The sequence below is a fragment of the Tripterygium wilfordii genome, chromosome 8 (genome assembly GCF_013401445.1).
Source record: "Tripterygium wilfordii isolate XIE 37 chromosome 8, ASM1340144v1, whole genome shotgun sequence".
Classification (NCBI taxonomy): domain Eukaryota; kingdom Viridiplantae; phylum Streptophyta; class Magnoliopsida; order Celastrales; family Celastraceae; genus Tripterygium; species Tripterygium wilfordii.
Window position 1 is genome coordinate 2,356,399 of NC_052239.1, and position 12,542 is coordinate 2,368,940.

General features: G+C 38.7%; 2 protein-coding genes across 2 annotated transcripts; one reads left to right on the top strand and one right to left on the bottom strand.

Annotated features, from left to right (window-relative positions):
* Positions 1-501: 501 nt before the first annotated feature.
* On the top strand, positions 502-3,498 carry LOC120003276 (phosphatidylinositol 4-kinase gamma 4-like). The gene is made up of 2 exons (XM_038852188.1): positions 502-2,366; positions 2,871-3,498. Exons 1-2 carry the CDS (start codon positions 972-974, stop codon positions 3,255-3,257), a joined length of 1,782 nt encoding a protein of 593 aa, XP_038708116.1. The 5' UTR covers positions 502-971; the 3' UTR covers positions 3,258-3,498.
* Positions 3,499-3,920: 422 nt separating this feature from the next.
* LOC120003277 (E3 ubiquitin-protein ligase SINAT3-like) lies at positions 3,921-9,608 on the bottom strand. Its single transcript, XM_038852189.1, has 3 exons — positions 9,013-9,608; positions 4,790-5,176; positions 3,921-4,533 (listed from the first exon to the last, which is right to left on the bottom strand). Exons 1-3 carry the CDS (start codon positions 9,220-9,222, stop codon positions 4,171-4,173), a joined length of 960 nt encoding a protein of 319 aa, XP_038708117.1. The 5' UTR covers positions 9,223-9,608; the 3' UTR covers positions 3,921-4,170.
* Positions 9,609-12,542: the final 2,934 nt, after the last annotated feature.

Genomic DNA, 12,542 nt, shown 5'->3' on the forward strand with positions numbered 1-12,542 from the left:
CCCCTATAAAATCTTCCCAAAGAGAATGAATAATAACAACAGAAAGACCAGAGAAGAAATGCACTCCTTAAGACATGTCGAAACCAATGTTGAGTAAGCTATCCGAATAAAAGTTCACCCCGCGATATACATGACTGATATAAACCTCCCAATTTTGGCAGAGGAAACGTTTTATGCACTGGACTAAAGCCTGAGCATTATTTACATATTAAAAAGAAGAATATATTAAAAAAAATATGGGTGACAAAAAAAAGCAATATTTACATGTTTAGAGTTCCTTTTTTTTTTCCAGAGAATATAAAAAATATATAATAACTTGGAGTGGAATTCAGTACAAAAGTCTAATATGCTAAAAAAAAGGGTAGGGAATATACCTTGTACTTTTATTACCTTTGCAATGACACCACCAACCCAATCAAATTCGAAACCCTAAAAATTGAACAGTCAAAAGTCGTACAAACGCGTCATCTTAGGACCTCAGGTGGCTACACGTGTGTGTCTTGTTATCATGACCTCCGAAAAATAAAAAAACTTTCTTCGCTCCCAGAAACCCCAAATATGCGAATTAGCTATTCTTGGTGTCCAATTTAAGCTCCGGTTCCTGCTTTTCTCTTTGGTTCTTCCAGTTTGGTAAGAATCCTGTGTCCCTCTCCGTTTTTCTTTGTCTTGTTCTTAGCGATCTCTATGGATTCAATCAATTTCTTGTCAAGATTTCTATCTGGGTTATGATTTCCGGATTCGATTTCTGGGGTTTTTGTGGGTTTCTGTAGAAATTTCGAAATTAGGGTTGTTTCGACCATCTGGTTTAGTAATTGGATGGTCGTTAATTGTACAAGGTATGGATATATTCTTGTGATCGTTGCAGGTTTTTTTTTTTTTTTTTTCATTTTCTTTTAATTAGGGGTTTGAACATTGTTTCAATTTTAACCTGAAACCAAAAGGAAGGTTGAAATTGAAAATAAATAGGAAGAATGTCGTCTGCTGGTGTTGCAATTGCTCCTGTTGTTAGTGACACCCTTTTGTCCCCGGATTATTGGAATTCATATTCTGGGTCTTTCCCTGATGAATCTATTTTGCTGTATCTTTCCTTTTCGGGATCTATTATGCCAATGCGGGTTTTGGAGTCCGATTCTATTGAGTCTCTGAAACTGCAAATTCAGAACTTTAAAGGGTTTGTGGTGAGGAACCAAAAGCTTATTTGTGCGGGACGAGTATTAGCCAGAAGTGACTCCCTTGTTCGCGAGTATGGGGTCACCGATGGGAATGTCCTACATTTGGTTCTTAAGCTCTCCGATCTTTTGGTTATTAAAGTTAAGACTACATCTGGGAAAGAATTTACATTCCATGTGGAGCGTGGTAGGGATGTTGGTTATGTTAAGCAGCAGATCGCAGAGAAGGAAAAGGGAATGGTTGATCTTGATGAGCAGGAAGTTGTTTGTGACGGAGAGCAGCTTGAGGACCAGAAGCTTATCGATGATATTGTGAAAGAGAATGATGCAGTGATACATTTGTTGGTAAGAAAAACTGTGAAAGTTCGGGCTAGGCCTGTTGAGAAGAAAGTTGAACTGTCTATTGTGGCTCCCCAATCAAATAAAAGCAAAGACAACAGTGCTGATGGAGAGAAGAGTAGTAGACAGTATGATGTTGGTGAAGGAAATTGTAGGAGAGGATATGAATTTGATGGAGAGATTGTGCCGAGAAAGCCGCCTGATAGGGATTTTATGTTGGAGCCAATCATAATCAATCCCAAGATCGAATTGCCTTCATTCATTTGGGATATGATTGATGCTACCTCTGATGGATTATACTGTGCGAACTCTCCAATCAGGTCCATGGAAGGTACAGGAGGAGCTTACTTCATGCAGGATTCATTAGGTCAAAAGTTTGTTTCTGTTTTTAAGCCAATCGACGAGGAACCCAATGCCATGAACAATCCTCGTGGGTTGCCTTTATCTCAAAGTAGCGAAGGGTTAAAGAAGGGCACAAGAGTGGGGGAAGGAGCTTTGAGGGAAGTTGCAGCTTATGTTTTGGATCATCCAAGGAGTGGATGCCGCTCATTCTTTGGTGAGAAGGGTTTTGCTGGTGTCCCTCCCACTATTATGGTCGAGTGTTTGCATAAAGGATTCAACCATCCAGGAGATTTGAAAGTTAAGATTGGGTCGTTGCAGATGTTCATGGAGAATAGCGGGAGTTGTGAGGATATGGGTCCTGGTGCTTTCCCAGTGCAGGAAGTGCACAAGATTTCTGTATTGGATATAAGATTGGCTAATGCAGATAGGCATGCTGGGAATATTTTATTGGGAAAAGACGAAGATGGCAATATGAAGCTGATTCCAATTGATCATGGTTACTGCTTGCCTGAAAGTGTAAGTATACCTCTTTGAGATTTTTAGTATTCTAAATTCTAATGCTTCTGTTTTTTAACTGGTGTTTAGTGTGTGTTTGTCAGCATGATATGCATGTGTTATGCCATTGGCTAAGAATGTTATTTCTATTTGGACTGTATTCAATCTCAAGCCATAGCTTTTGTATGATGCCGTCTTTCTTATGTCAAATCGGTACCAATACTTGCGATTTGCACATTATTCTTTATTTTGTTGTCAGTGTTTTAGTGTCTCGGAAAATGCTTTCCAATTCTGGCTGGTATTGTTGTTTGTTTTGTGTTTCCATACTCCAGAGTCCAGAATGAAATAGATTTCAATCAGAATGTTCCTTTCTGATTTCTACTTTAGAGAAAGAGGAAGTTTATCATGAGAGAAATGCTTATTGGCATTTCGACAGCACTTAATTCTAACCTTTTTTCCTTTTGTTTCTTTGGTCTGTTAAATGTTTCTTTGATTGTTATTAACTCATCTTTGTTGCTTCTGCAGTTTGAAGACTGCACATTTGATTGGCTATATTGGCCTCAAGCTCGGCAACCTTACTCCGATGAGATCGTTGACTACATTAAATCATTGGACGCCGAGGAAGATATTGCTCTGCTGAAGTTCCATGGATGGAACATTCCCCTTGAAAGTGCCCGTACACTTCGAATCTCCACCATGCTGCTGAAGAAGGGGGCAAAAAGAGGGCTCACTCCATTTGCCATTGGAAGCATAATGTGCAGACAGAACGTGAACAAGGAATCTGTGATCGAGGAGATTGTTCACGAAGCGCTAGAATCAATGCTTCCCGGCACAAGTGAAGCTTGTTTCCTGGAAACTGTATCTCAAATCATGGATCATCACCTTGATGAGATTGGTGGAGGGTTATCTTAACAGAAGTATTGCATAAAAGTTTGGTATATAGTTGTGCATATGTACATGCACCATCTTTATTCCTCAGACTGTTTATATAAGGTTGGTTTGAAGACGAAAATTTCCTTCAATTCTTTCAAAATCTCGTGTGTTTTTTTTATGACAATGGTTCCATTGTTTTCTTAGTTGACAATTGTGTCTGTTCTGGTTAGGACAAAATGAATAAATATGTGACTTGTGAATCCCAGTTGCTGGGCCTGTTGTTTGTTGTTCTTGAGGGAGAGGATGATGGACTATGGAATTCTAGGGACAAGATGGCTGGAATTTAGTACAAGCCCGTAAAAAGCCCATGGACCTCGAGCTTTGATTGATTAATGCAGTAACAGGCCACGGGAAAGAGGGTTATGTGAAAACATGACCATGTAATGGGCCTCAGTGGTGGGCTCAAAAGTAAACAATATCCGTGCACGAAGCTTCTGCAATTGTTATTGCCAGGCTTCCTTCCTACAACTCTACCACCGAATCACATACCTCTGTTCAGATGCAAGCAATCTATTGGCCATGGCTAGAGGATGCACAAAACTTCGGCAGTTTTGACCAGTCACCCCTAAGTCACATGTTCGTCTGTCTAGAGGCAAACAATATATATATTGGCCATGGCCAGAGGCAGCATAACAGTGAATAGATGGTCCAGAGACGCAAACAAAAATCAAATTACAGTTTGAAATATTCCCACCATTTACAATAGGCTGTATATCTGAAACTTCATTAAAATGGCAGGAATCCAAGTCTGGCAAATGAGAAAGGAAGCTTATTGACAACTTATAAAAGGTCAAGCGTCCAGTTCAACAAGAGTACAAGGATTCTCAAATATATGTATGTATTATTACCACAAGAAGAAATTCAGCACACACAAGAGAGAGAGATAAGACTGCTAACTACAAAGGTTGGGTATGCACGCCCCGCCTTCTGGATTTTGCTGTTCTTTCCATATCCGACCCGTAACTCGTAGTTTCAACTCTTTCCTATCCCCGCCAGAGAAGAAGAGGGCCATGTTACGCTGTATGATGAGGCCGTCATGGCTGTCCCTAACCTTTCGGTGGCTATCTCTTATGCTTCTTGGAGTGCCTTCCCAAATCAGTTTCCTGCCATTACCTCCCACCTCCAGGCTGTAGCTGTAGTTCCGGGCTTCTATCTCATCACCCATGAAACGGAGGAATGCCATATAAACAGGAGCCATCCCGACATGGAAAGCCTCAAAATGGAGACAGAAGTATTGACCAAAGCAGTGAAATACCTGACAATAATAAATTAAAAAAAAAAACATGCAAGCAGGTATCAATTGCTTACCATTCACAGCACTACGGTTAATACATTCTATATGTTTTCGGAAGGATCTTGACCCCAATAAATGCACACAATCGCAGTTATCAATTCAATTCTATATGCTTCTGTAGCTAAACAGACAAAATCCCGCATGTATATGTCCTTCCTATATTGGATCCCGGGCATTCCATAACATGAGAAATTGAAAAGGATGATCACACACTTACAGTTAACATCCATGTAGCATTTTCCACTTCACGAGGATTCGACTTGACGTAACGATGGTTAAAAGTGCATCCCGAATGCATATCCACCTTATGATCGTCCCTCAAATGAGCAACGAGAAAGGGGATATCCCCAACAACAGAACACTCTGATCCAGCATATGGGCAGTTGTATGGTCTGAAGTTACACAAGGACTCGTGTTTGAGTTTGCTATAGTATGGAAATATCTCAGGGCATCCAAGTGACATGTACTTGCAAGGCAGTTCGAGTGATTCAGCCACCTTCTCCAATGCTAGACATCTTATATCTCCAAGCTCCTGCCTACAGGTGGGGCACCTATTATGCACCCTTGTTTTACAGGTTGAACAGAGCGTATGTCCATTATGGCACTGCACAGAAAACAACAATTTAGTATTGTGACATCAGCCAATATCTTTGAGCAATTCTTTTAAGAAAACCTTAAAGCTAGATCTTGGGGCTACTCTCAGTAAGTGATAGTAACTTGAGTTTGGCGTTGCCCTATTTTACAGAATTCAGAATTATTTCATAAGAAAAAAAGAAGTGTGAAATATGAACAAAAATGAGCTGACTCGCATGAAAAAGAAGAAAAAACAAACTAGACCAGTATCAAAATAAGCAACACTAAACTTGACCGATATCAATACTCAATCAATTAAGCGCATTGACATCTTCCACTAATATGTTGGTTTTCCATCCCCCTATTTTCTAAAGTGAATAATATCACTGGAGACAGAGTTCACGTAAGAATATGGCATGTGGTTAACCGACCGAGTATATTTACCCATAGTCATAAGTTTAGACCTGAACGAGTAAAGACCTCATGTAAGAAACTACCCAGTGCAAGCCCTTCACTTTATTTCTTGTACTGAAACCATTTTCAACAACCTTTAACAGGCACCTCTTGATAAACTGAATCCTTAAAGCCCTTCCCAAGACAAGAAATAAAACTTCCTACACTTTCTTTTAAAAGCTTTCATATCAAAAGATATTCACGATGTTTTTAATTACCAATTTGCTCATTTACAAACATAGCCAAGTAGAGATAGCTATGTTTGTAAGGAAATTGAGAGAATTTGTGTTGGAGAGAGTATAAAGCGAAGAGGAAGACCCAAAAAAGACATAACTTGAAGTAGTAAGAAATGATATAAATTCAATAGGAGTCTATGAAAGTATGATCCTAGATAGGAATGAATGGCGGAAACAAATCAACTACGTGTATCCAATTGATTTTCTCATAAATTCATGTAGCCGACCCCAAACTTTTGGGATAAAGGCTTGGATGATGATGACAAACATAGCCCTGTTTACAGCCTCTTCAATATGACTGACCACGTAGAACTAAGATCCAAAAATCAAAGACCTAATGCTGGTTCTCTTCCACAAATCACTTTATCAGTGAAAGCTTTAAGCAAATAACAATTCACGTTTCCCAACTCATAATACAGCCAAACAGGCTTCAATTAGCTTTAATTCAATTGTGATGTGCCAATGATTAGCCATTACAATCCAAAGTCAGTAAAATGTACAAACTAGACAATAACATTATCATTCTGCAGCGACCTCTTTGATTCTCCATGGTGCAATAAAGCATATCATATAATTAAAATCATGAACAATGCTTTACAGAAGTCGAAATTTTCTAGCAAGCTCACATGCTGTGTCAGCCATCCTCTATAAAACAACTAAAGAGACTGACCCTCACCAACACAAAGATAGAAGAATATTTAAGTCAGATATGCAATTGGAGAAAAACGACATAGACAGTTCTAGGAGAAATGGCCTTTACAAAATGAAATAGGATACTGGAGCAGTTGAGTATTAGGGAATGATGTTCTTGTTCTATTTTCAACATTTTCTGTTGGATATGCCAAGAAGGTTGTGCAACCTTGGTAATCAGGTCGCAACAAGAACGCAAGAAGGCAGCAGGCATACTAAGATTTCTTGTTTTATATTGGATGACTAGGACTAGACTTATTCTAAGTACTAGGAAATTTGATTAACGATTTCATGATTCTAGAGGCTGTTATGATAGATTGTTGCAGACATTATAAAATTTAAACCAAAACTCAAAAATATAAGAAGCAAAGTGTTAAAGTGATTACAATGGTGAAAGGAGGCCAACTTTGGAAGGTCTGAGTAAAAAAGATCGAGAGCCTGAGGAGTGCCATTTATAGAATTTCCACTTGAAATGTAGATTCTTTTATTATGAAAATTGGTAGAATAATGTGATATAGACAACAAAAAAAGCCTGAGGAGAAAAATTGTCAAACAGAAAAAGAAGTTGCAAATACTGACTAGATTCTATACAGGACTATTTGGGATGGCATGGTGCTCTATAAGTCTATATCTTCCAGTTACTAGGCTAAAGTTCTGTTTACTTGGCACTCTAAGTGTTAAGCACTGTTAAGCACAAGGTACCTTGCTAAGAGTTTGATGATGAAGGTACATGGTAAAGCTCAATAATGTTGGCAATAAATTTGTTCGAGGATTGTACTCAGGGTATAGGATATGGCTGTAACATCGATCTACGACTCATATCTTGGGTCTACTCATTTTATTGAACTGTATTTCAAATATGCTTTGCGTCACTTGCAAGTTAAAACTTTTAGATTCGCAGAAGTTAAGGTTCTCAAAGGACAAGAGTAAGACAAATAAGAGTGAACAGTCTGTTGTTTAGAATATAAACTATTATAGTAAAGGAAACGTCAGAAAGTGTCCGTCACAGAATACGTACACAAATACCATCAATTCACAGTAATTATTATTTAACTTCTTGACCATTACCTTTTAGGAATAAGAATGTAAATGGAATTATTCTTATCGAGTTCAATATAAAAGGAATACCTTACTCCCTATTTTCTCAGTATGCGGTTTTGGAAGTTGTCCTATCACCAAATAGTTGGAACACACACAACAAGGAGCACATGCTAAATATGTTTCTGTAACATCTTTCGGAACAAATTAAAATTGACTAAGAAGCACTCTCTAGGATTATAAGATGCCTATGGGACCTTAAATAGGGCAGCTAAAAGAATCCATGATGATGCCCAGAAGCTATTGTTTGTTCTCCTTCATATTTAATTTTGCAACAATAAAATCATGACGAGTGTTAAATCCCCGCCCATTAAATCATAAATATTCTGTATTAGACACCTTAAACAAAGGGCCAAAATTCATGTCATTGTCGGCACTTCTGGAAAATCCCCGTAACTTATCTTTGATTACCATATTCTAATCTAAAGTGTTTCCCCATCTATCATAATGAGTCATTCAACAAATGCTAATCCACCATTTGGCCACGTCCTCGGTACCAGCTGCCCTGAAATTCCAGTTGACACCCTTTTGTCAGCCACCTTATAGACATATTAAAATTCCTACTCAAAACTTAAACCACCAAATACTTCCATCCACCAAAATGCCTACAATTAAACTTAAACCACTGGCCACATATTCGCCTGTACTCACCACTAAAGCAAATTTCAAAATAATCATCTTAAGCCCTATCCTGATTAGCAAGTGCTTTACTTTTAAACTCACCCACTAAAGAAATAATTCCTAGTGGCGAAGGAGCAAAGAAGAAGGGACAAAGAATCAGTGTGATTCCTTTCACGAATTTGCAGATTGAACACAAGAAGAGAATTTGACTTGGGAAACAATTAGCTTGACAAAGTAACACCAAGCATGAACATAACCACATCCTCAAGTAGAAACTATCACACTTGACAACTGTTGCACTTACTGCAATTATTCTAAATTCAAAAGGTACTCCTAAAAATGAGGTGGTGTAGAATTATTCTAACTGGTGACACAAGGGACTCAACCATATTGTATATAGGGTGGCAGGGAAACTAGCAAATGATCACTTGATCTCACCCCTATATGGGCCAAATATGAAATAGATTTGATTACACGCTCAATATAAATCCAAAACCGCGACCCCCAACCCACCTCATAGGGTTTATCAATCTAATCTTCAAGATCAAACTCAAATCAACAACATATAGACATCATGCCATCAGGTAGTTTAATACAAAGATAAATAGACAGATCTAACACAAAATCCAGAACAGGATTCTGACAAAAAAATAATAATCTGAATGCCAACCCTAAAGGAAACCAATACACATCAATCTCTGGCATCTAACAACACATTTGAGATACAAATAAAAGAGCAAAAGAATTAACCCAATTGTGAAGGGCAGACCTGATGAATCGGCGGGTACATAGAATTGGTACAAACTGGGCATTCGAGAAGCTCGTGGACACTGGTGGTGCCGGAAAGAATTCCCGGGGACAGAATATTGCCGAGAGGCTTTGAAACCGATATTGAAGGGAACTGGGTATGGTGGTGATGGATCTCATCCTCATCCATCACATCCGTGGATGGCACACATTCAATATTCTGCATCTCCATTAATACGACAATCCCAAGAAGAGACAGACCAAATTATCCGAAATCTCAAGGCTATTCCTTGATGGGTTTGATCCCTTTCTGCATGTCCTGGACCCAGGAGAGAGATAGACCGACTAGAGACCAGAAATCAAATAATCAAATACTTGGGTTTTCATGGTTGTTGGGTATGATCCTTATTTTTCCAAGGATGGACGGAAAACAAAAATGGAATCTGTAAATCTTCTATATCTGAAAAAAGGGTTCTTTTCTTCAGAGGTCACCGCCGAATCTGCGAGTGTCCGTTGATCAACATCGAACGGTTACACTTGCAGGACCATGAGAGGGTGAAAAAACAATAGAAATGTTTGATAAGCGAATAATGAAAGGAAACAGTGATTATCTTTATCATTACTGACTTGCTTTATTGCTTCATTGGTGGTTAATTTTTTTTGACGAAACAGTTGAACTGGGTCTCCCAGCCGGATTTCAGATTTACTTTCAATCAATTTGGCCACTGCTGGTCAGCTGCTACCGACCTGGTTATTGCTCGAGTACTATTGACCAAGACCGCGTTTGGATAGAGTGGCACCACTGCAACCCCGATCATCAGTCACTACCCGACAGGATTAGTTGTTTTGGGTTGGTGTCTGAGGGCCCCAATTCCCTGCTGATAGTGCTGATAATAGTTTATTGCTGTAGTGTGTTAATGAAATTCTACCTAAAAAAACTGTCAAAATCGAAATTGACCGTAATCAAACCGATTGATCGGTTTTTAAAAAAAATATATACGCATTTCTCCATTAAAAATCGAATAAAAAAATTGATCGCTTAATCGGTTGAATTTATGAAAAAGATCGGAAAAACCCAATCCTAGACATCCTTACCTTTAAATTTTCGAGTTTCATGAAGTAAAAGCAACACCAATATCAACATCCAGAGGACATTTTGTGTATGCCTTAATCTATGGTTTTAATGTTGAAAGCAACAATCTTTTGGGTTCAGTATAACTGTATAAGGTCATGGGCTCATGTGTGTCCCGACCGGGCCACAGGTGGCCCACATCTGGCCCGACATGCTTAGGGCCCAGGGCCAATGGGCCCAGCTTTTTATTAGGCTCAGCCTTTTTTTAATAAAAATCAGAAGGCATTGTGTTGTTGCAACTTGCAAGGTTCAATTTCAAAACTGAAACCTATAAAAATATAATGGATAAAACCTATGTGATAAATCACTGCACCATTAATTTTTGACAGGCCGGCCAGCGTGGGCCGGGAACCCAATCCAGCCCATTACCTTTGATTGGGCTGGGCCTAGCACGGATCGTTGACATCAATTATTCTTACTTGCGCATATGTTACTCGAGTATTTTATTGTTACGTATGGTTAGAAAGAACATTTGGGACAATAATGGCATAAAAAGGTTACCTGCTTCTCACTCAAAGGAATGGAGCTATTAGTTGACTAACAGCCCAGTGACCAACTCCAAGGCCGTTTCCTTCGATGTTGTGTTATAAGCTCACCCAATTTTCTTTAAATTAATCACGCCATCCCTACTCATATTTTGACAAAGAACACTTTTTGTTTTCCGTAACCCATAATTCTCCAGTTTAACATATTCCTCAAACAGTTAGGCCAACTATAAATTCAGACAGCAAACTCAATCCGCTCCACATTGATGGCACATAAGACCAGGCTGAAACCCATACCAATAATAACGCCGAAATTATTGGACGGGTATGGGGTTTTAACAAAGAAAACATTTGTATATAATACCTAAGCCTAGTACTTGTGACAGCAATTACTTTCTTTTCTTTTCTTGTTTCTCCATCCTACTAATCCCATTCTTTTATGAGGAGAAACCATGTGTCTTAGATTTATCTAAATCCCGAATACTTAAATCCCCTGATTTTCCCCGGCTCGGATATTTCTTGTATTGAAGCAGTATTATCTTCTCTTTCACTGCCAAAGCCAAACTTGAAATTCCTGAATTAGAGAGAATAACAAACAAACATCTTAATGGCTTTTCTAGTCTTCTGGATGGTCAAATTGTAGAAATGTCTTTCTCAAAAAGACTTCTAACAACAAAAAAGAAAAAAAGAAAAAAAAAGGCAACGCATGCATTGACTAGAGTGAGGTCTAGACTTCAAATTGAAGCAGGAGAACCCTAAATTTCCTTATGTTGGGTCCACCCTTGGCCCTCCATTAATTTAAGTTTAAGCTGAAATAAATGTTTATCATGAAAATCTTGAGGCCAATAATAAAACCCATCACATGCCACTACTAGTGCCCTTCAATTACCCAACCACACCGCCCCGTTGAAGCCTTGAAGGAATTGACAAGCCACACAAATAATATAAATATGGCGAACCAAATGTAGGGGACCAAAACAAGTAGTGATTGAAACATTAAAGGAATTGCTCGCAATACACATCATCGCATTCTAAGATGAAATACTCCTACTCCCGCGAGCCAGAATCAAAAGATCTCTTATCCAGCACAGAAATCGACCAATAATATCACAGCAACCCCAACCACTCAATGAAAATAGCATTCTAGGATCAAATACTCCTACTCTAGCAAGCTAGAATCAAAAGATCTCATGTCCAGTACAGAAGCGGACCAATAATATCGCAGCAGCCCCAACCACTCAATGAAAATGGACATGGTTTTTTAATTTTGTGAAATTTGTGTTGACAAATTTGGAGAAGCGAATGAAGGACGGTGCAGACTTGTTCAAACCACATGTGCAAACCATGCAAGACGGGTCTTCTCATGCAATATGCTCTTCATTTTTATTTTTTTTTCTACACCTAACAACCGACTTTTCTTTTTGTGTTGCAACTTCTTGTAAGCATGAATTCCATGACTTCCACCGCCACCGCAGCTTCATTTGGTCGTACCAAGTCCACTGACATTATTTTCTTTTACTTTTGATTCTGGGTTACAGAGACATTCTTGCTTCTCTCTCTTCAATTTTTCACTCTCTCCCCCCACAAAATTCTCTCTGCCAAGGTTGAGACTTGAGAGATACCCTTGGCAGAGACTTGAGAGATACCTCAGTCTGCTTTATATGAAGCAGAATATAAAAGGAATGTGGCCTGAAATTGCAAGAAAATTCAATCTGGTAGCAGCGACAACAGAGAAGCAAAAGAAAAAAGAAACTGAGAATCTAATAAGAATGTATGAAATTCCAAAAGCCAAGCAGACTAATAATGGAATGGAGTCTTTAACCAGTTTCGGTCAAACACAAGTTAGAAAGGAAAGATGCAAGCTCGAACAGAAACTACGAAGACTCTGTCACAATATTCCTTCCTTCCTTCCTTCCTTCCTTTTCAATCAGGTAA

Coding starts and splice junctions, on each gene's coding strand:
- LOC120003276 (XM_038852188.1), top strand. CDS start 972: ATGTCGTCTGCTGGTGTTGCAATTGCTCCTGTTGTTAGTGACACCCTT. Junction 2,367..2,870: donor GTTACTGCTTGCCTGAAAGT/GTAAGTATACCT, acceptor TTGCTTCTGCAG/TTTGAAGACTGCACATTTGA.
- LOC120003277 (XM_038852189.1), bottom strand. CDS start 9,222: ATGGAGATGCAGAATATTGAATGTGTGCCATCCACGGATGTGATGGAT. Junction 5,177..9,012: donor TGTACCCGCCGATTCATCAG/GTCTGCCCTTCA, acceptor TTTTCTGTGCAG/TGCCATAATGGACATACGCT. Junction 4,534..4,789: donor ATGCTACATGGATGTTAACT/GTAAGTGTGTGA, acceptor TATTATTGTCAG/GTATTTCACTGCTTTGGTCA.